Source organism: Ceratotherium simum, chromosome 16 (genome assembly GCF_057802395.1).
Source record: "Ceratotherium simum simum isolate JZ-2026a chromosome 16, ASM5780239v1, whole genome shotgun sequence".
NCBI classification, from domain to species: domain Eukaryota; kingdom Metazoa; phylum Chordata; class Mammalia; order Perissodactyla; family Rhinocerotidae; genus Ceratotherium; species Ceratotherium simum.
In genome coordinates, this window is record NC_141915.1 from 41,779,885 (window position 1) to 41,799,918 (window position 20,034).

The window sequence follows — 20,034 nt, forward strand, 5'->3', positions numbered from 1 at the left end:
GTGGGTTTTGGAGGACTTTTATTCACGCCTGGCACAGTGCCTCTGTCCCTTATACCACCAGGTAAAGAAAGGGCACATGTGGGACTGGGGGTCAGAGCAGCAAGCCGCCTTTGAGAAGGTAAAAATACTAGTGAAGCAGATTAAAGCTCTGAGCATCTGCCGTGCAGGGCTACCATTTGTGGTAGATGTGTCTGTGACTCTGGAAGGTATGGGTTGGACACTGTGGCAGAGACAACGGAAGGAGAGAGTACCCCTAGGATTTTGGTCCCAGCTCTGGAAGGGGGTAAAAACCCAATATACCGCCATAGAGCAACAGCCCCCCGCAGTGCACACAGCACTCCTCCGGTCTGAGCCTCTCACAAAGCAACAGCATATCGTGGTAAGAATTTCCCTTCCTATCAAGAGTGGATTGAGAACATGTTTCATCAACCCACCTCTGCTATGGCTCAAACTCCCACTTTGACTAAAAGGCTAAAAGGCTTGTCTATTTGCAGCAGAGGAGTACTCTGTCCACCAGCCCCCTGTCTCTAGAAATATGGGTGCTATTAGGCCCTATAAAGTATGTAGATCCTCCAAATGCCCCCACCTCTACTCCTGTGGCGGCCCCTGCAGCCTGTAGAGAGGGAGTGGGGCAGGTCTGAACTGTTGTTCAGGTTTTAAGGCTTTCTACATGTCGACCAACACAGCATTGGGTTGCCGGTCTATCTGCTCAGGTGGGGTCCCGGCAGCAATGAGGTCAAATCACATTTGCTTCCTGGTTACTTTTATCAGACTCTTTTTTTTTTTTTTGTGAGGAAGATCGGCCCTGAGCTAACATCTGCCAATCCTCCTCCTTTTTTTTTTTTTTTTTTTTTTTGCTGAGGAAGACTGGCCCTGGGCTAACATCCATGCCCATCTTCCTACACTTTATATGGGACGCTGCCACAGCATGGCTTGACAAGTGGCGCGTTGGTACGTGCCCGGGATCCGAACCAGTGAACCCCGGGCCACCACAGTGGAGTGTGCGCATTTAACCACTTGCGCCACTGGGCCGGCCCTATCGGACTCCTTACAGCAGATTGGGTCAGCCGTTTGGCTTTTCAAGCTCCCTCTCTGTCTCGGGTCTTTTCCACAGCCAGTACCTGTTCCCAGGATTTATCAGTTTCCCCCAGATCAGCAATAGATTGCCCAACATCATAAATGTCTTGTCCCATGACTGGGCTCAGCATGAATACCAGTGTCCCATACCAGGCTCTCGCGGCAGCCTGGAGTATCTTGGCTTTCATTCCCACAGTGAATGTGGCCCCATCAGGGCCTTCAAAGACAAGAGTGACCAGCCGGCCCCGTGACTTAGCGGTTAAGTGCACGCGCTCCGCTGCTGGCGGCCAGGGTTTGGATCCCGGGCGTTTACCAACGCACCGCTTCTCCGGGCGTGCTGAGGCCATGTCCCACATAGAACTAGAAGGATGTGCAACTATGACATACAACTATCTACTGGGGCTTTGGGGGGGGGGAAGATAAGAGCGTAGATAGCCTGTCTCATTCCCAACTCTCTAAGAAGTTGTTGCACCTCCTGTATAGATTTCCAGGGTCCCAGGTGTCCAGGAAGATCCCCCTCATTGGGCCAACCCTCCCCTCTGGATAGAATAATCCAATCTATAAGGGGGTGAGTATCTTGTACCCCACCCCTGGGGGTTGGGTACAAGATTCCACTTCTTAGTGTCCCAATCAGGCTTTGTCTGGCCTTAATCCAAGGCAGCTTGGATCTGGGGGAAACTGATAAATCCTGGGAACAGGTACTGGCTGTGGAAAAGACCCGAGACAGACAGGTTGGGTAAAGTGGGGGACCACTTTAAGAATATAAAAAACAAACACATAATTAAGTATGAAAGTGAGCATTTACTTAGAGAAAAGACCCGAGACAGAGAGGGAGCTTGAAAAGCCAGCGCTTGCAGGCGCTGTCAGCAGGCAGGGTGGGTAGTGATGTTGCTCATTTTCTCTGCCTCCTGCCCAGTTGGAGAAATGCCACTGTCCCCCACCCCCATCCTGTAGCCTCGACACTTTTCCTGGCCTTTTGCTGGAACTTGACAGCTGTATCAATGAGCTCAGTGGGCGTATATTCTCTCATCATGAAGATTTCTTGAATTGGGGGCTGCCCCACTGACGGGGGCTGTTTTTGCTTTCCTTTGTATTAGGGGTCCGGGCAGATGGAATGGGGTGCTTCATCCGTTTCACTGTCAATCACCACAATATCCTCCTCTTTGCTCTCCTCACTTTCCCAGGGATTCCACTTCTTAGTGTCCCAATCAGGCTTTGTCTGGCCTTAATCCAAGGCAGCTTGTGCCCTCCTAGCTTCGCAAAACAGCATACTCCGATATCCAACTTATTATCCTGCTCTCCCACCTTGTCTGCCAGCCCTGAAGCTAGCAGAGTGGTGGACAACCACACATCCTTCTCTAACCTCAGTCCTTCTTCCATGTTTCTAACTCGAGCCTCAGCCTCTAGCTAAGCATCGGTGGCTCCCACTGTGGGAATGGTGGGCAGAACGTGCATTCTAAGGACAGCAGAGGGGGTGAGGGGCCTCTGACTGCCCGGGTCCAGCTCAAGGGTTACATCCTCTCGATGACCTCCTCTAACAGTGGGACTCCATGCAGGGGTATGAGACCGTGTGTCCAGATGTTTCAGGGCATTTCCTGACACTCTTTGCAGTCTGCTTCTTCAAATTGGGTCCTGTCTTTAAAATCCACCTTAAGACGCCTCCTGCAAGAAGCCTGGCCGCAATGCCTTTGTGGCTCTGTAACTCTTCCATCCTCGACTCCAGGGGCAGATTTACGTTTCTGTGGAGCCAGAGGCTTATACAATTTTGGGGACCACTTTAAGAATATAAAAAACAAACACATAATTAAGTATGAAAGTGAGCATTTACTTAGAGAAAATAAACCACAGCACATTACTGGAATCTTGGAGACTGGTTTCCCTCCTTTTTGAGATCTCCGTGGACAATTTACCAGAAATGTTTCCTAGTGGCAACCTGGCTTCCCCTCCCCACACTACCAATTCCAGCCTTTCCAGCACTCATTAGCTTCACGGTAAACCGTCGGCACTAGGTCTCCCGTCTTCGCCCCCTTTTCTCCTGTCCACAGAGACCACCTTCTGGCAGCTTTACTGAGCTCACATGCAGAGGTCTCCTCCTCCTCCTCCATCCTGCAAACTGGTGCATCACTGGTTCTGGGTGGTGTGGATAGCATGCCATAGCAGCCAGGGGACATGGCCTCTGTTATTACCTCCCTATATGTCCCTGAACCATACAGGGCCTCAATTTTCCCATCTGTGAAATGGAGACTCGGACAGAGCTGTCCTGTGGCCTCTCACGTGAGGTTCCTTGACGCCAGGAGGGCTCCGGGAACGCCGGGCCCTAATTTAAGCGCTACTCTGTAACCCCCACCTTCGTTGCTGTAATTTATTAAGAAGGAAAGCCAGGGGCTGGACCCATGGCTTAGCGGTTAAGTCCGCCCGCTCTGCTACTGGCGGCCCAGGGTTCGGATCCCGGGTGCACACCGACGCCCCGCTTCTCCGGCCATGCTGAGGCCGCGACCCACATACAGCAACTAGAAGGATGTGCAACTTTGACATACAACTATCTACTGGGGCTTTGGGGGGGGGGGGGGGAAAGGAGGCGGATTGGCAATAGATGTTAGCTCAGAGCCGGTCTTCCTCAGCAAAAAGAGGAGGATTAGCACCGATGTTAGCTCAGGGCTGATCTTCCTCACACAAAAAATAAAATAACTTTATAAAAAAAAAAAAAAAGGAGGAAAGCCAGGCGTTATTTCCGCCTTTGTCGCTGTCTCCTGGGTGACCTCGCTAAAGCCAGTCTCTCCTCCCAGGGTCCGAAAGGCGTCCGTGAAGAGCACTTCTAGGCCCACCTTGCCCTCCTCTGCCCAGTCCCTGGGCGGCTGCGATCTGGATCAAATGATTCACTCATCTCCCAAGCCTCGGAGTCCCGCCCCATCGACAGGATACGACCCAGCCCCTGAAAAATCTCGCGAGAATCCCGCCCCAAACCGAAGTTGAGACCTTTGGTCTTTCTCAGTGTCCGTAGCTTGGAGTCGCAATTCCTGAGCTAGTGCTTCCGGGTCACTGCCGGGGACGCCTCCGCAGTGGTGCTAGCGGAACCAAAGCCCGGAGGTCTCAGTAAGTAGGAGACTGATCCGAGCCTGAACGTCCCTCTTCAGTCCCCTCCCTCGATTCCTTGAAGACCCTGGTGCAGTTTAGGAAGAGGGCCCAGGATTTCTGGCTCCCCAGCCCTATGACTCGGGGGCTCCTGTTCAGGTTCCCCCTCCCAGGATTTCGATTCATTTCAGCGAATTCACCGCTCCGTCTGAGATGAGGAGACCGAGGCTTAAAGCGCAGCCCCGAGGCGCCGTTTACCAGGCCCCGTCCCTCCCCTGGGCTCCTCTCGATCAGCACTGAGACCCCGTGTCTGCCCCAGGTCCCCTCTCGGGTCCAAGGCCCCGTACAATCCTCGGCCTCAGCCACATGCCCCTCAGTCACCCTCACCCCATCTCCCTGACTGTCTGCAGGCCTGGGCAGCATGGCCGTATTCCGGTCGGGCCTCCTGGTGCTGACGACGCCGTTGGCCTCCCTGGCCCCTCGCCTGGCCCCCATCCTGACCTCGGCGGCCCGGCTGGTAAATCACACGCTCTATGTGCACCTGCAGCCGGGGATGAGCCTGGAGGGCCCGGCTCAACCCCAGTCCAGCCCCGTGCAGGCCACGTTTGAGGTTCTCGATTTCATCACGCATTTCTACGCTGGCGCCGACGTCCACAAGGACCTGGACGTCAGGATCCTGCTGACCAATATTCGAACCAAGAGCGCCTTTCTCCCTCCCCTGCCCAGCTCGGTCCAGAACCTGGCCCATCCGCCGGAAGTGGTGCTGACTGACTTTCAGACCCTGGATGGAAGCCAGTACAACCCGGTCAAGCAACAACTAGAGCGTTATGCCACCAGCTGTTACAGCTGTTGTCCGCAACTGGCTTCGGTGCTGCTCTACCCCGATTATGGGCCTGGAGAGCTGCCCGTGGAGCCCCTGGATGTCCCCTTACCCTCCACCATCAGGCCAGCCTCCCCCGTGGCCAGGTCTCCAAAGCAGCCAGTGCGTGGCTACCACCGTGGGGCTGTGGGTGGCACGTTTGACCGCCTGCACAATGCCCACAAAGTGTTGCTCAGTGTGGCGTGCATCCTGGCCCAGGAGAAGCTTGTGGTCGGAGTAGCAGACAAAGACCTCTTGAAGAGTGAGTGAGAGAGACCCTGGATTAGGGCAGGGGAGGACCCCCAAAACTCCTTGCCCTCTTTGCTGGGCCAAGATTGAAGAAGGGTGGGATGCACCATTACTTTCCACTCCCCCCAAATGTCACAGCACCTGGCACTCAGTTGGTGCTAAGGAAATTTTGTTAAATGAATAAATGCAGGTTTCTCGGTGTGTGGTCTAGTCACCACTCAATCAGAATCCCCCAAATGTGGAGCCAAGGAATCTGCACTTTTAATAAGTTCTCCAGGTGATGACCCCTAAGGTTTGAGACCCTGAGACTTAATGGATGAGTGAGTTATAGGTAGTAGTGCCAGAGACAGTAGGAGGGAACTCGTGATGGCTTGGTTCTTGGAATTCACCCTCTGACTCTGATGCCCGCTGGCACTGCTAGTTCTCTGGACACATGCCAGCCCTTGCAGCCACTCTTGTGCTTGCCTGCTGCCTCCTCCTCACAGCTCCTTTGTCACAGACCACTTTCTAGCTTAGCCCTTTCTTCCTGCCACCCTCTTCTGGAGATAGGATGCTTAGGGACACTCTCCCCTAAACTGGCCCATACCTCTCCAGTAAAAGGATCTCATTGTTCTTCTGGGCTCCTTCTCCAGGCAAGTTGCTCCCTGAGCTGCTCCAACCCTACGCAGAGCGCGTGGAACATCTGAGTGAGTTCCTGGTGGACATCAAGCCCTCCTTGACTTTTGATATCATCCCCCTGCTGGACCCCTATGGGCCCGCTGGCTCTGACCCCTCCTTGGAGTTCCTGGTGGTCAGCGAGGAGACCTATCGTGGGGGGATGGCTGTCAACCGCTTCCGCCGTGAGAATGTAAACCCTGAGGGGGACTGGCGGAGGGAGTGATGGGGACGGGGAAGGCCATTGTAGGGGCTGTTGGACGTACCGTGACCCCAGAGGAGGGAAGAGAGGGCTCAGGGTGGTGGGAAGAGGCAAGGAGGAACTGGTGTCTAGCTTGCCTTCTGAGGTAAGCTCTACCTCTAGGGCAGGTAGGGATGGATAAAGGAGCAGGTTAGGGGTCCATGTTTGCCCTTCTTCATCTCACTCCTCCCCTTTTACCTCAGGGCTTGGAGGAGCTTGCCCTGTACCAGATCCAGCTGCTGAAGGACCCAAGCCATAAGGAAAATGAAGAGGACAAAGTCAGCTCCTCCAGCTTCCGCCAACAAATGCTAGGAAACCTGCTTCGGCCTCCATATGTAAGTCCACCCTCCCTCTCTCCCCTCTGCTTGGGTGGGCTGGAAATGCTGGAGGGTAGAGACTGAAGGGTTCATCCCAAGCATGAGCCTGAGGACCCTAGTAACTGGGGTTCCTTCTCATCTACCCTCAGAAGAGGCCAGAGCTCCCCAATCAGCTCTATGTGATTGGCCTAACGGGCATCAGTGGCTCTGGTAAGAGCTCAATAGCTCAGCAGCTGAAGAGGCTGGGGGCATTTGTCATCGACAGTGACCACCTGGGCCATCGGGCCTATGCCCCTGGTGGTCCTGCCTACCAGCCTGTTGTGGAAGCCTTTGGAACAGGTAATAACTGGAGAGGGCTGGAGGTGGCCTGAAGTGAGGAGATGGCCTGGCCTCCTTGCCCAGACCTCTGTCTCTGTCGTCCAGATATTCTCCATAAAGATGGCATGATCAACAGGAAGGTCCTAGGCAGCCGGGTGTTTGGGAACAAGGTAAACAGACACTTCTCCAAGGGCTCCTCAGCTGCTACTAGACCCAGAGGTTGGGACTCAGTGGATCTCTCTGGTCTGGTCCAGGATGCCAGTTTCCACTCGTCTGTTCCTAACTCCCTCCTCCCTTGGGCTGGCTGCATCTCCGGGGGAAGGTAAACTCTGCCCACTTCCTCCATTCTCCTCCTCAGAAGCAGCTGAAGATACTCACGGACATTATGTGGCCAGTTATCGCAAAGCTGGCCCAAGAGGAGATGGATCAGGCTGTGGCTGAGGGTGAGTGGGAGGGATGATGGGAGCAGCCAAGGGGACAGTTAAGCAGATTCTCCTCCTGGGAGCTTCCCCACCTCAAACCAGACCATCCGCTTTCCCTGGAACTACGTTTCATTGGCTCTCTGACTAGTAACAAGTGGCAGGGTGCTGCTGGCAATGACTGGGGTCTCCCCACAGGAAAGCACGTGTGCGTGATTGATGCTGCCATGCTGCTTGAAGCCGGCTGGCAGAACATGGTGCATGAGGTGTGGACCGTTGTCATCCCTCAGACTGAGGTATCGGGACCCCACCGCCCACCTCACCCCACTGTAGACTGCATCCTGCTCTGAGTCAGTGGGCTGACAAATGCCTCATCTGTGCCCAGGCTATACGACGCATCATGGAGAGGGATGGCCTCAGTGAGGCTGCGGCTCAAAGCCGGCTGCAGAGCCAGATGAGTGGGCAGCAGCTTGTGGACCAGAGCCACGTGGTGCTGAGCACCTTGTGGGAGCCTCATGTCACCCAGCGCCAGGTTGGTGCCAAGGGAAAGGCTGGGCTGTGAGGAGGGAGTCTCCAGTGGGTTCCTGCCTGACCCTGTCCTCTCTTCCTCCTACCATTCTGGCCTGCCCAAAGGTGGAGAAAGCCTGGGCCCTCCTGCTGAAGCGCATCCCGAAGACGCCATCAGGCCCATGATTGACAATGAGTTCTCTGTGGGGCCAGACTGGCTCCTGGAGCTGACGAGACATCCAGTGGTGAGGAGGAATGGGTGTCTCGATGCTTACCCTAGCGTCGGCCTGGAGGGCTCTGAGCTAAGCTGGGCAGGGCAGGGCTGGGCCTGGTGGACACAGGAAGCCTACCCAGCTTGCTGGTGTTTGGCCAACACAGAGGATGTAGCTCATGGGGGAGCAGGCCCCTCTGGCGTTCTGTCCCCACTCTTGCCCACGGGTGTTTGATACCCGTGGCTGCCTGGGCCCAGAGCAAACACTGGAACTTGTGACAGAATTAAAGGTGAATGTTTCCAGGTGCTGCCTGTATGGTGTCTACTTCCTGCTTCAATGCCTCTGGGTATCTTTGGGACCCTAGAGCCGTAAGTGCAGGGCCCAGGCCTGAGCTGGAAGCTGGGAGGGCAGTGAAGAACATGGCTTTTGCAGCTAGCCAGACTGAGGTCAGCCTTGGCCCTACCACTGACTAGCTGTGTGCTTCTGGATAAGTCATAGACTGTCTAGGTACCTCAGTTTCCTCGTCTATAGAGTAGCATAACTTGGCTAACGGGCTCTTTGAAAGCGTTCATTCCACACTGTCCTGCCAGACGCCGTGCTGGGTGTTGGAGGACCATCCCTCAACAAGCCAGGCGGAGCCTCTGCCCTCACAGAGCCTGCTGCCTGCCGGGCAGACGAGGTGGCGGGGACTCCGTCATGTGGCGGGCCTGGCCACCCGACGGGCCAGGGAAAGCGCGTCCCCCGGTGGGCCCGGCAGTTCGCGTGAGCGCAACTATGCGACACTACTCGGACAAGCCTTTTGAGGGACCTCATGTCACAGAATGTGCTTCGTTGTCGCGGAGGCAGGGATGCCTACCCCGAGGAAGGGGAGGCACGAACAGCGAGGACATCCACCGCCTGGCCTCCACTGTTCGGCGTCTCAGGGCTACGCATGCGCGGCACCCTCGCGGGCCGCCCCCCCCCCGCCTCTCGGTCTCGGGTTGGTGGGTCTGGGTCACGTGGGCGTGCCTCGCCTCTTCCTCGCGGCGGAGGGCCCGCCCCGCGGGCTGGTTTCCGGTCCGGTGGGTCCGAGATGACGGAGCCGGGCGCCTCTCCGGAGGACCCCTGGGTCAAGGCAAGCCCCGTGGGCGCGCACGCCGGCGAGGGGAGGGCGGGTCGGGCTCGTGCACATAGGGGGTCCGGAAGACGAGGGGATTCCCTCCAGTCCCTAGAGTACGCCCCGCTCTCCGGGCCTGGGGGCTGCAGAGAAGACAGCTCTCACCCCGCATGTGCCAAGGTGGGAAGACAACCGAGGCGTATGTGCGCGAGTGCGAGGGGACGGGGGCTGGGGGCTGGGGAGGTGGAGGAGTGGGGGCGGACGGGATCACGCTGATCGGCGGCGCTCCACGGCTTCTCCAGTCTTGGCCCTCTGGGGAGTCCTTTAACTGCCTGCGCACCCCACGGGTGTGTGTGTGTGTGTAAACGCGCGCGTGCAAAGTGATCGGAGGCGCCTTCCTCCAGGGGCGGAGGTCTGACGGGCTTCTCCCTTGCTCGGTGCCACAGGTGGAGTATGCCTACAGCGACAACAGCCTGGACCCCGGTGAGTGCCTCCCCCACCGTCTTCAGCTCTGGAGGGATACTCCTACTTCAGCCCTGTAGATTCGCGTGGCCTTCCCAGCCACACCTGAGCACAGTCCACTGTCCCTGAGCCGAGTTCCTGGCCAGAGACAGCCAGGCAGGAGCTGGAGGACAGGGGCAGGAAGCATCCGAAGGTGACACCTACTTCCCTCTGCTCTGGATTAGGGAAGTGATGGAAATAGTGACAGCTGGTCACTCTCTCACCATCATCACACCCAGATGCCACTTTGTGAGCCAGGGGGTATCACTGCAGGCCTGTGGAGCAGTGTAGTTACTAGGGACAGGAGCATTGTGGCATAGCATGATAGGAAGTGGGTGGCCCAGTATGGCTGGCTTTTGAGTTGAAGGGGAGAGGTCAGCATTTAAGGACCAGGAATCTGTTGTGCCCACAGGTGTCTGAGGGCCTAGCAGTGTCCCCCCACTCTACTCCTTAGTGATTGGGGCCTCTCTTTTCCAGGGCTTTTTGTAGAAAGCACCCGCAAGGGGAGTGTAGTGTCCAGAGCTAATAGCATCGGTTCCACCAGTGCCTCTTCCGTCCCCAACACAGGTAGGCAGCAACATCCCCCCACCTGGGAGGACTCAGATATGCCATCATTTTAGTATCTTTCCTAGACAGGAAGGTCCAGCCATCCACAAAGGGGTGCTGGAGCCCTAGTGCTAGACACAGGGTCTCACCATCTTTCACCTCATCTAGGACATTAGGTCTGTGTCCATCTGCCATCTCTAGCCACCAGGTTCTTCTTCCCAGCTGGGGAAAGTTGGGCTAGCTGGGCCCCGCTGGGCCCCAGGATGACCTCTTCCTGCCCCCAACTCTGAGCGTAGATGACGAGGACAGTGATTACCACCAGGAGTCCTACAAGGAATCCTACAAGGACCGGCGTCGGCGAGCACACACTCAGGCTGAGCAGAAGAGGAGGGACGCCATCAAGGTGACTGGGAGGCCTGTGCCTCAGCCAGCACAGGAGGGCCCTGCATTTTTCAGGTTCACTCTGCCCTGACCACATCAGACAGTCCCAAGCAGCCTTGGGGGCAGCTAGTCTAGTCCCTGGATATGAACACCTCCCTCCTTCCAGCTCCCCATCCCTTTGAGTTTGTGAGCATGGAACTTGGTTCATGGAAGAAAAGCCTTCTGCCAGTTTGCCTTAGCTCCTCAGAGTTAAGGAACCCTTGTTTCCCCTGCTGTCTCCACAGAGAGGCTATGACGACCTTCAGACTATCGTCCCCACCTGCCAGCAGCAGGACTTCTCCATTGGCTCCCAAAAGCTCAGCAAAGCCATCGTTCTACAGAAGAGTATGGCCAGGGAGAGCACTGGAGGGGTTGGAGCCAGGGGGCTGTGAAGAGGCCAGAGCCTCATACCCACTTTCAGCCTGGCCTTGGTGGGGTGGTTCTAACGGGAGAGTTGGGGTATGGAGGAAGGGTAAACAAAATCAGCCTTGTCCTTCTGGTTGAGACTTCTTCTGTGCCCACCCCCTCTTCCTGCCCCGACCCCAGCCATTGACTACATCCAGTTTTTGCACAAGGAGAAGAAAAAGCAGGAAGAGGAGGTTTCCACACTACGCAAGGACGTCATGGCCTTAAAGATCATGAAAGTGTAAGGGAGATGCTGAACTGGGGGAACCAGGGCTTCTGAGGGGACTCTGAGGCCGACTTCAGCTCACACCCTCCCCTTGTTCAAAGGCCGCATCAGATAATACAGTATAGATAATACTCTCACTCCCTCAGGTGGCCACTTAGAGGCAGGACTCTACTCCAGCAGTCCCTAACACCTAGCAGATACATGGCATTTCTCACCTAGAAGCAATATCTAGCTGACGTTGAATATGTCCCCAAAGCTGTCTGGGAATCCCCTTCCTGGGGGCGGGGGGTTACACAGGTCACCCTATTATTCTTCCCCGGCTGGTAGAGCTGCTGCAGCACCTTAGCCCTGGCCTGCGCTTTCAGGAACTACGAGCAGATTGTAAAGGCACACCAGGACAACCCCCATGAGGGGGAGGACCAGGTCTCTGACCAGGTCAAGTTCAACGTGTTTCAAGGCATCATGGACTCCCTGTTCCAGTCCTTCAATGCCTCCATCTCCGTGGCCAGTTTCCAGGAGCTGTCAGCCTGTGTCTTCAGCTGGATTGAGGAGCACTGTAAGCCTCAGGTATGGGGTAGCAGTGGTCACGGGCTCTGGGGCCTTCTCCTTACCCTCAGGCAAAGTGGCCCAAGCCATTATTTGTTCATAGAGGCAGGGTACCAACTTTTAGGTTTCTTGAGGTTGTTTCTACAACTTTCAATACTCTTGTTTCCCCCTTTGCTTTCTAGCCCAGATTTCCCTGTTAGGGTTTCATTTGGCAGGAGCGACTAGGGCACTCACTCCTGTGAGGGCTGGCTCTCAGCCTTGGCTTAGGCCTCATTGTGGCCGCCTCAGGCACTCCTTGGCTGCCCAGTAAGCCCCCATCACTTGCAGCAGAATTACTTGGGGTTTTTGGAAAGATTCCTGGCCTCCAGCCCCAGGCCCCTGAAGCAGTTTTCCTGGGGGCTTTTTATTGTTATCATTCATAACGGTGTGGTATGTTAATGCTATTGCACGAAAAAGTCTTGCGCTTTTTAGGCCTGATTGCTTTTTTTGAGGCTTGAACTTGTATCTGAGATTCTTACTTTCTTTTTTGTTTCCCTACATTTTTATTGTGAGACACTTTAAACATACTGCAACACTGAGGATTTCACAATAAACACTTAGATACCCACCACCTAAATTCTACCATTAACATTTTCTGTATTTACTTTATCACATAGCTGTCCATCTCTCCATCCTGTTTTGGGGGCATTGCAAGGTAAACTGTAGAAATCAGTGCTTCACAGGGGCTTTTTTTTTTTTTTTTTTTTTTCTGTACTCTAAAGAGCACACCTGGTCTAGGCAGGTGTCACTGAGACGGCTCTGTGCCCTGGCCTGAGCATTGTCTCTCTCTTCCCCACCAGACCCTACGGGAGATTGTGATTGGTGTCCTGCACCAACTGAAGAACCAGCTTTACTGACTGGCTCTTGGAACCTTCGGAACATCCAACAAGAGGCTCTTGAGTCTCCTAATTGGCTGTAGAGCCGCTGGGCTCATAAGATGGGACTGTGACACCGCATACCAGTCAGCTGATTTCTTGGTGTTTGGTTCCCTAGCCGTGCCCCTCATCCTCAGTGGGGCTGGGGTGTTTGTTTGTGAAAGCTTCTGATTAATTTATTATATTGACCATACAACTCAAACCTACCCAGTCTTCCCCCTTCCCATAAAAGTCCTGAGGATGGGGGGTCTGCTCTGGGCACCCCAAAGAGCTCCTGCCCTCTCACCTCTTTCTAAGCCTCAGATTTCTGCTCGTGATCTACACATATTTGGAAACTACTGTTTGCCTCTGTTTTGGTCTCTTGGGCAACATTTGGCCCAAGTTTGGCCATTTTGGCAGTAGTTGGATGGGAGGGAAGAAGAGAAATACTCCCACAGCCGTGAAGGGTGAAAGGCTGCCTCGTGCCTGGGTTAAGGCTGCCTGGTCAGCCCAACGTGAGGCCAGGACTTTCTGGCCAGCTCAGGGCGTGGCTGCCAGGTTTCTGCCCTCGCCTCCTACTCTGTCACCTCTCCATCCTCCCTTGCTCTGGGTGGTAGAGGGAAGCAACCTCCCCACCTACTTCTGCGCTCTCTGTCCCCACAGGCAGTAGCAGTGCACAGCAACGTCAAGTGTGACACAGCACTACACATTAAAATTTTATTTTTTAAACACCAACAATGCAGTTTTGCTAGTTACAATTTTGGAAAATTAACTGGGCCTCAAAACCACCACCAGCCTTTCTGTCAAGTGTACCTGGGTCTCCACATCTCTGTGCTGCCTGCATTTCTCCCAGGACTTGGGGGTGGGGTGAAGGGGTAGAGAAGATACTCTAAAGGCCTCCTGGGGTATCAAGCCCAGGAGAGTCCTGGGTGCGGCCTGGGGCTCCTTGAATGCTGTGTTTAGTAGCCTCACTCTACCCTTGTCCCCCAAGCTCCCTTCTGCCTTCCTCAGGTTTGCTATCTGGGAGGTTTGATTATCCAGAGGAAATTAAGTATTTTTATATCAAATTATATTACAATAAATATGGCTAAATGCTTTCCTTTAGCGTTGGTCCAAGTCTAAGTGTTAAACTCAAGCAACTGAAATGTGGATGATGCAATAAATGTGACCATCTGCTCTGGGCCGCCGGCACTCACTCCCTCCACCCAATACTCTGGTTAATGCCCCTCTCCCAACTGCTCTGCTTAAAGGTAGAAAGCAGCAGGAGCAACAAAAAAAAGCTGACCTAAACAAGGCTGCCGGTCCAGGACATCTCTGTTCCCATCCCCCAGGCCTGCCAGAGGGCCTCTCAGGGGTCTGGGAGCTTGACGTTGTAATCTTCATCTGTCTCTATCCCAACTTCCTCCTGTGGGGCACGGAGACAAGTGAACAAGTGCCTGGACGAAGACCCCAGGGGAGCAAGGACGAGAGAGAATGACTTACAAAGAACTGCTTCTTGCTCTTGGGGTATCCTTCGAGGATTGCATCAGACAGCTCTGTTGCCTGACAAGAAACAAAACCACCCCTTTTCAGATGGGCAGTACTCAGCACTGCCTGATGGGTCCATGATATTGGGCAGCAGTTTCTCTGCTGGCTGCCATTTTCCAGGGCCTGCATTGGAGCTCCCATACCCTTACCATCCTCTTCCGCTTCCTCCACTCCTTGCAGTACTTCTGCCTCTCTCTGTACACCTAGAAAGGGGAAAGAGGTTCCTCTAACCCCTCAGTCCCACAGCAGCCACTGGGGTCAACCTTCATCCTCACTCTGGACATTGCTACCCCTCCCAGCTCACCTGCTCTTTCTCTTCTGGAGTCACATGGTTAGTGGCTGCTTTGATGTTCTTCAGTCTCTCTATGTAGCCAGCACATTCCTTCTTTAACTCCTGGATCTCTTTCTGCATCTCCGGTGTGGTCATGGCACTAGTTAACTCCTTCAGCTCTGAAACCACATCTCCCTGAGGTCACTTGCCACACCCTGAGGAAGGTTCTATCTTTCCCAGTGGGTGCCCCAAGGTAGGAGACCAGGGGGGCTCTACCTTGCTCTGGTTTCTATACACAGGTTCCAGAATGAGTCTCATATTCTGGAAATGCTCAGGAGAGATTTAAAGCTTATGGAATTATCATTTATTCTAGTTTTCTTTCCTCTTCCATCTACAAGTAGTGGGTAGGACGTGAGGTTGAGCAGACTGTTAGTTATAGCAAGTTAAAGAAGCAGGAATAGAAGTGTGGAAACAGGATACTGAAAACTGTGGTAGGGAAGTAAATGCACGTCTTGCCCACTTGTATTCAAAAGCCGTTATATATTTCTTTTAATGTAATGCCTATGGCAGCCCAGCAAAGGGATCTTCACTGCAACAAGATAACGCTGCAGTCAACAAATCATTCACTTCGTAATTCCTGACCTGCAGACTGACCCTGATGCTAGGGGCACCTTCCGGGGGGTTGCCCAGTCCTACCAGCCTCCATGTGGCGGCAGCTCTGCTGCAAGCTCTGCACCTTAGCAGTGAGGGCCACGATTTTGGCGTCCAGGGCTTGGAGGTCTGCATCACTCACCATGTCAAACTGGTCCTGCCAGAGACGAAGGGAAAAACAGATGTGGGCTGATGTGAGGCCCAGGATGGGAACCCACCTCTAGCAAGGCAACGTTCATATACACTGAAGAGCCTGGGGGGGGCCGGCCTGGTGGCGTAGCGGTTAAGTGCGCACGCTCCGCTGTGGCAGCCCGGGGTTCGGATCCTGGGTGCGCACCACCACACCACTTGTCAAGCCATGCAGTGGTGGCGTCCCATCTAAAGTAGAGGAAGATGGGCACGGATGTTAGCCCAGGGCCAGTCTTCCTAGGCAAAAAAAATAAAGGAGGATTGGCATCAGATGTTAGCTCAGGGCTGATCTTCCTCACCAAAAAAAAAAAGAAGAAGAACCTGGGACTGAGGGCCTGGGAAAATAGCAGAGGGCGCTTTTGGGAAATAATTCAGTTTACTACTGGTCTCAACAAAAAGGTATAAAAGAAAAGTGGAAACCTGATGCCTGTCCTCATGGGGCTTCTAGGTTGGCAGGATATACTGAATGGGACAGAAATATCTTTCAGTTTAGTGATAAAACCATTCACTGGGCTGAAGGAATAATGGCACATTCTTTTCCAAGGTGGTGATACCTAAATTACGGGTTTCCACAATACGAAGAATCTGGACAGGTGCAGAGGTATGGTGGGAGGTATTTTGCTTAGGGACTCCACTACAAGTCTGAGGACCCCCTCCCAGGAGAGACCGGTTGCTAGAAAAGGACAGTGTTGGGGTTCAGTGGGGGACTTGTCAGTGGGTGATGGGAAGCAAATTAGAAAGGATGTGAGGGCCGGCCCCGTGACCTAGCGGTTAAGTGCGTGCACTCCACTGCTGGCGGCCCGGGCTCGGATCCCGGGCGCACACCGACGCACCACTTCTCCAGCCGTGCTGAGGCCGCGTCCCACATACAGCAACTAGAAGGATATGCAGCTATGACATACAACTACCTACTGGGGCTTTGGGGGAAAAAATAAGTAAATAAATAAAATTTAAAAAAAAAAAGGATGTGAATGTTGGGCTGGACAGTTTGGACTTGACATTAAGGCCAAGTAGACCTTTAGAGCAGGAGGCAGCAAACTACAGCCTGCAAGCCAAACCCTGCCGGATGCATGTTTTCGAAAACAAAAATTTAGTAAAACCCGGCCACACGCATTCGTTTCCATATTGTCTATGGCTGCTCTGCTCCACCATGGCAGACTTGAGTGGTCATGACAGCTGTGTAGCCGTGACAAGAGACCATCTGCCCTCAAATCATAAAAATATTAACTGTCTGGCCCTTTACAGAAAAAAATCTGCCAACTTCTCCTTTAGGGGATCTTCAATAGAGCAGTAACATAATGAAACCTATTGTAGGAAAATTAGCCTTGACAGTGGTTTGGTTCAGTTAAACAAGTATATACAATGCTACTGGATGTGAGATACTGTGAGGGTGCTGAGTAAAGGAACATGAATGGTAAACGGTCTGCCCTAGAAGAGCTTCAGTTTAGTGAGGGAGACAAGTAAAAAAGCAATTATAATACAGCATGCCTCAAAAGAAGTAAGTGCCTGGGGGCTGGCTCAGTGGTGTAACGGTTAAGTGCATGCGCCCGGGGTTTGCAGGTTCCAATCCCGGGCGCGCACTGATGCGCTGCTTGTCAAGCCATGCTGTGGCGGCGTCCCATATAAAGTGGAGGAAGATGGTCATGAATGTTAGCCCAGGGCCAGTCTTCCTCAGCAAAAAGAGGATTGGCATCAGATGTTAGCTCAGGGCTGATCTTCCTCACACACACACACAAAGGTAAGCGCCTGAAGAAGAGGCAATTAGAGCATTCAGGGAAGGTGTCTAGAGAGAGTGACGCCTGAGTGAAATCCTAAAGGTTTCAGGACACAGGGATAAAACACATCTGAATGGTTGAGTATTGATGGATGGAGAAATAACAGGAACAGGTGAGGCTAGAGGCAGGCTGGGAACATCTCCCAGTGCCTTTACCTGTTCCAGGGAGCACCAGCATTTGAAGTAGGGAAATGGCATGACTAGATTTATATTTACATAGATCATTCTGGCTGTAATTTAAGGTATGTTTGAGGAAGCCAGGAGACCTGTTAGGAGGATGTTGATGAGGAGTGCCTGAACTCCAGCAGTGATGGCAGATGGAAAGGAGAGGATGGATTCAGGGGAAAATCAGCTGGACTTGATGGCTGACTAGACATGTGAGGTAAGGGAAGTCCAGAACGACTGCCAAGTCTCTGGCTTGGGTGAAGAGTGATTCCTTAAGGGAGAAGAATTTGCGAGGAGCCGGTTTAGGGAGAGAGATGAGGCATTCTACTTTGGCAATATTGATTCTGAAGAGTCTGAAAGGCATCCAAGTGGAGATATGGGCTGCAGACACTAAGTGGACATTGCGTGTATTTAGGGAAGGGGGTAGAGACAAGAAAATTGTTTGGCAGATGGTGGTTTTAATCTAGATGATTGGGAATAGAGCTTCCGAGTTTCTGTCATTAACTTGTTTCAAATCTGGAAATCTCATGCAGTTCACATCATAGCAAGGGAATACGCAGTTTGGTTTAAAGGATGTCTGAGGCCCTTCTAATAGCATAAGACATGTGACTTTCATGGGGTGCCTCAATTCTCCCAAAGAGTTGTCACTAGGGGCTGATTCACCTAACGTCGGGCTCTCGCACGGGTGATAATCTGCGCAGGTTTCCCTCACCTGGTCCGCAAAATAGATCTTCTGCTTGCCGTACATCTTCTCTTTGATCTTGCCCTGCTGAGCCAGCTGCTCCAGCGCCTTCACCACCGCCTGGCAGAAGGGAGGGGGCAGGGCAATCGGAGGCGTCACTTCGGGCCGGGCAGGGGGAATTTCAGCGATGCGGGGCGCGCCTGACATGCCTCAGGAAGCCCCAGGCTAGAATGGCAGCCTCGAGAGAGCAGGACCCCAGGCTGATTCGAGGGGGTCCCAAAGGAGGAATCCCAGGAGAGGGTCCTCACCGCCTTGCCCAGTCCGTGTTCCCGCTGCAGGTTCCCGAACACGTCCTGGGCGCTGTAGGGCCGGTTCTGCTCCTGCAGGTACCTCAGGAGAATGCCGGGGGCTACCGAGAGAGATGAGGCAAGGGAGGGGTCACTCCGCCGACCCCTCGCCCGCTCCCTTCCCGGGGCTCCCCCGCACCCACGGCCCGGTCACCTCCCGCCGCAGCTTCTGCCCGGCCTTTGCTCATGGCCTTTCCCGCCGCCAAACTCCGAAAGCCGGACGTTGCTGTTGCTCGCGGCAACGGCTCCTTCCGGCGCCGGGAAGGGCGGGCCTCAGGCAGTGATTGGCGGAAGGGGAAGTCTTCGCGAGGGACGAATCGACACTTCTCGGACACCGTAGTGCATTTCGGCTTGGAGCTCGGGCGGTGTGTCCGACCCTCTGGCGCCCGGATCTCTGCGGAGGAGGCGGGGCGCTCGCTTCGAACCTCTCCGTTCCTCCCCCTCGCAACGAAGGTTGTCGTAAATCACGCCTTGAAGTTTCGAGACCCAGTTCCAGCGGCAGTTGAGTACTCGTGACCTTGAGCTGGGCTGTGTTGGAACGGGAAGAAACCGCAGGATCAACCCCCGCTGGGCAAGCGACTAGCTCAAGGTCACAGAGCTAGTTACCGACGGGGACGTGTCCTATCCCACGGTCCAATGCTCTTTTCGTCGGTTAGTCTCATCATTTGTAAAACAGGAACAAGAAATACTCGCAGGAGGGTGGTTGTGAAGACTGAAGCAAGCGCAGGAGCCCTGGGAAGAGCATACCACCACCCCTCTTTGCCCGCTACCGAGCTTCGCACACAGGGGGCGCTCCGCACCTGCTGTGGTTTGAACACCCAGGAACGGTAGGGTTGGGATGGGGCTACTCTTAAGCCACAAAGCTTGTAAAAAAGTTTCCTGTTGGCCGAGTCAATCTTATGGCAACACCTGGCAGGTGCTTTCCACTCCTACCCACAGTGGCCAATGGGACAAAGCCTGAAATAAGTATTTCTAGTTTCTGAGGTCAGCTGAAGGCCAAAGAGCAGCTGTCCCTACAGCTCAAACCGTCCAGAGGAGGATGGTGCTACTTTTTAAAGCCTTCTGTTTACCTAAAATCTCATTAGCCTTTGAAACGTGTACTTGTCATCACACGTTTAGGGGACACTATTAAGAATTAGAAATGATGGAACTGCAAGCTAGATGCCAGCCAAAAGTGCCAGTTATGCTTATGTCTGGGCTCTCCTGGGGAGGGGAAGTGGCCTCATACTCTGGTGATTGTGCTGGCCACCACAAAGGAAAAGTAGAGGATGGGCAGGTGGTCCCTCAGGCCTGGGCTTCCTCTTCTGAGGCTTCAAATTAATCACATCTCAGATTAACAAGAGACCTATCAAGGGTAGGACACCATTCAACATCAGTCTCTTAAAGATTGTTCTCATACAAGATTTATTCCCCAGTACCCCTCCCACTCCCATCCCCACCCCAATTCACAGTGGAGGACTAAGGAGATTCAGAGCAGGATCCCCCAGGTACAAGAAACACCTTCCAAAGATTTTGCTCTCCTTCCCTCCCTCCCTCTTGCCAACTCCAAGGCCTGAAGCTACACACACTCATGCAAACACACAAAATCCCACTCCCTTCCCACACCTCCCATTTTTTTTCCGCATCAGAGCTCACCTGTAAGACATCTGGGCTCTAAGACAGAAGGTGTCCAAAGTCTGTTTGAGAATTCTAAAGTGGGGAGACGCCATTACCCCTAACCTTCACACAAAGGTAAGTGACTATGAAACAGGCACCTAGCTCCTCTCCCTTCTCACTGTTAACTGTTTTCATTCCCTGGCCTCTACCTTGTCCATCAACCAAGAGCAAACATGTTAGCACACTCCCACCCGCAGCACATGAAAACGGGCTC

The 20,034-nt window shown here is 53.8% G+C and overlaps 3 protein-coding genes across 6 annotated transcripts; 2 read left to right on the forward strand and 1 right to left on the reverse strand.

Moving 5' to 3' along the window:
• Nucleotides 1–4,092: 4,092 nt before the first annotated feature.
• On the forward strand, nucleotides 4,093–8,227 carry COASY (Coenzyme A synthase). Of its 2 annotated transcripts, none has more exons than XM_004434445.3 (10): nucleotides 4,093–4,170; nucleotides 4,560–5,270; nucleotides 5,890–6,104; nucleotides 6,356–6,487; nucleotides 6,619–6,808; nucleotides 6,893–6,957; nucleotides 7,146–7,230; nucleotides 7,405–7,502; nucleotides 7,592–7,738; nucleotides 7,840–8,227. In XM_004434445.3, exons 2-10 carry the CDS (start codon nucleotides 4,571–4,573, stop codon nucleotides 7,897–7,899), a joined length of 1,692 nt encoding a protein of 563 aa, XP_004434502.1. In that variant the 5' UTR covers nucleotides 4,093–4,170; nucleotides 4,560–4,570; the 3' UTR covers nucleotides 7,900–8,227. The 2 variants fall into 2 exon arrangements, with proteins under 2 accessions (XP_004434502.1, XP_004434501.1); XM_004434444.3 differs by lacking the exon at nucleotides 4,093–4,170 and adding an exon at nucleotides 4,177–4,436 and having other exon boundaries at nucleotides 4,558–5,270.
• Nucleotides 8,228–8,958: 731 nt separating this feature from the next.
• Nucleotides 8,959–13,662, forward strand: MLX (MAX dimerization protein MLX). Of its 3 annotated transcripts, none has more exons than XM_004434441.3 (8): nucleotides 8,964–9,039; nucleotides 9,468–9,504; nucleotides 10,000–10,089; nucleotides 10,365–10,471; nucleotides 10,734–10,833; nucleotides 11,035–11,134; nucleotides 11,485–11,686; nucleotides 12,505–13,662. In XM_004434441.3, exons 1-8 carry the CDS (start codon nucleotides 8,998–9,000, stop codon nucleotides 12,559–12,561), a joined length of 735 nt encoding a protein of 244 aa, XP_004434498.1. In that variant the 5' UTR covers nucleotides 8,964–8,997; the 3' UTR covers nucleotides 12,562–13,662. The 3 variants fall into 3 exon arrangements, with proteins under 3 accessions (XP_004434499.1, XP_004434498.1, XP_004434497.1); XM_004434440.3 differs by having other exon boundaries at nucleotides 8,971–9,201; XM_004434442.3 differs by lacking the exon at nucleotides 10,000–10,089 and having other exon boundaries at nucleotides 8,959–9,039.
• On the reverse strand, nucleotides 13,262–18,584 carry PSMC3IP (PSMC3 interacting protein). The gene is made up of 8 exons (XM_004434443.3): nucleotides 18,319–18,584; nucleotides 18,126–18,226; nucleotides 17,848–17,937; nucleotides 15,053–15,164; nucleotides 14,390–14,535; nucleotides 14,235–14,288; nucleotides 14,041–14,100; nucleotides 13,262–13,963 (listed from the first exon to the last, which is right to left on the reverse strand). Exons 1-8 carry the CDS (start codon nucleotides 18,350–18,352, stop codon nucleotides 13,907–13,909), a joined length of 654 nt encoding a protein of 217 aa, XP_004434500.1. The 5' UTR covers nucleotides 18,353–18,584; the 3' UTR covers nucleotides 13,262–13,906.
• Between the last annotated feature and the right edge of the window lie 1,450 nt (nucleotides 18,585–20,034).

Bases quoted from the DNA above. Each gene is read 5' to 3' on its own strand.
- MLX (XM_004434440.3), top strand. From the start codon at position 8,998: ATGACGGAGCCGGGCGCCTCTCCGGAGGACCCCTGGGTCAAGGCAAGC. The intron at 10,472-10,733 runs GTGACTGGGAGG...CTGTCTCCACAG, and splicing joins AGAGGAGGGACGCCATCAAG to AGAGGCTATGACGACCTTCA. The intron at 10,834-11,034 runs GTATGGCCAGGG...CCCCGACCCCAG, and splicing joins AGCCATCGTTCTACAGAAGA to CCATTGACTACATCCAGTTT.
- PSMC3IP (XM_004434443.3), bottom strand. From the start codon at position 18,352: ATGAGCAAAGGCCGGGCAGAAGCTGCGGCGGGAG. The intron at 14,289-14,389 runs GTGAGCTGGGAG...TCCCCTTTCTAG, and splicing joins CTCCAGAAGAGAAAGAGCAG to GTGTACAGAGAGAGGCAGAA. The intron at 13,964-14,040 runs GTAAGTCATTCT...CGTGCCCCACAG, and splicing joins AGAGCAAGAAGCAGTTCTTT to GAGGAAGTTGGGATAGAGAC.
- COASY (XM_004434444.3), top strand. From the start codon at position 4,363: ATGAGGAGACCGAGGCTTAAAGCGCAGCCCCGAGGCGCCGTTTACCAG. The intron at 6,809-6,892 runs GTAATAACTGGA...TCTGTCGTCCAG, and splicing joins TGTGGAAGCCTTTGGAACAG to ATATTCTCCATAAAGATGGC. The intron at 7,739-7,839 runs GTTGGTGCCAAG...GCCTGCCCAAAG, and splicing joins CTCATGTCACCCAGCGCCAG to GTGGAGAAAGCCTGGGCCCT.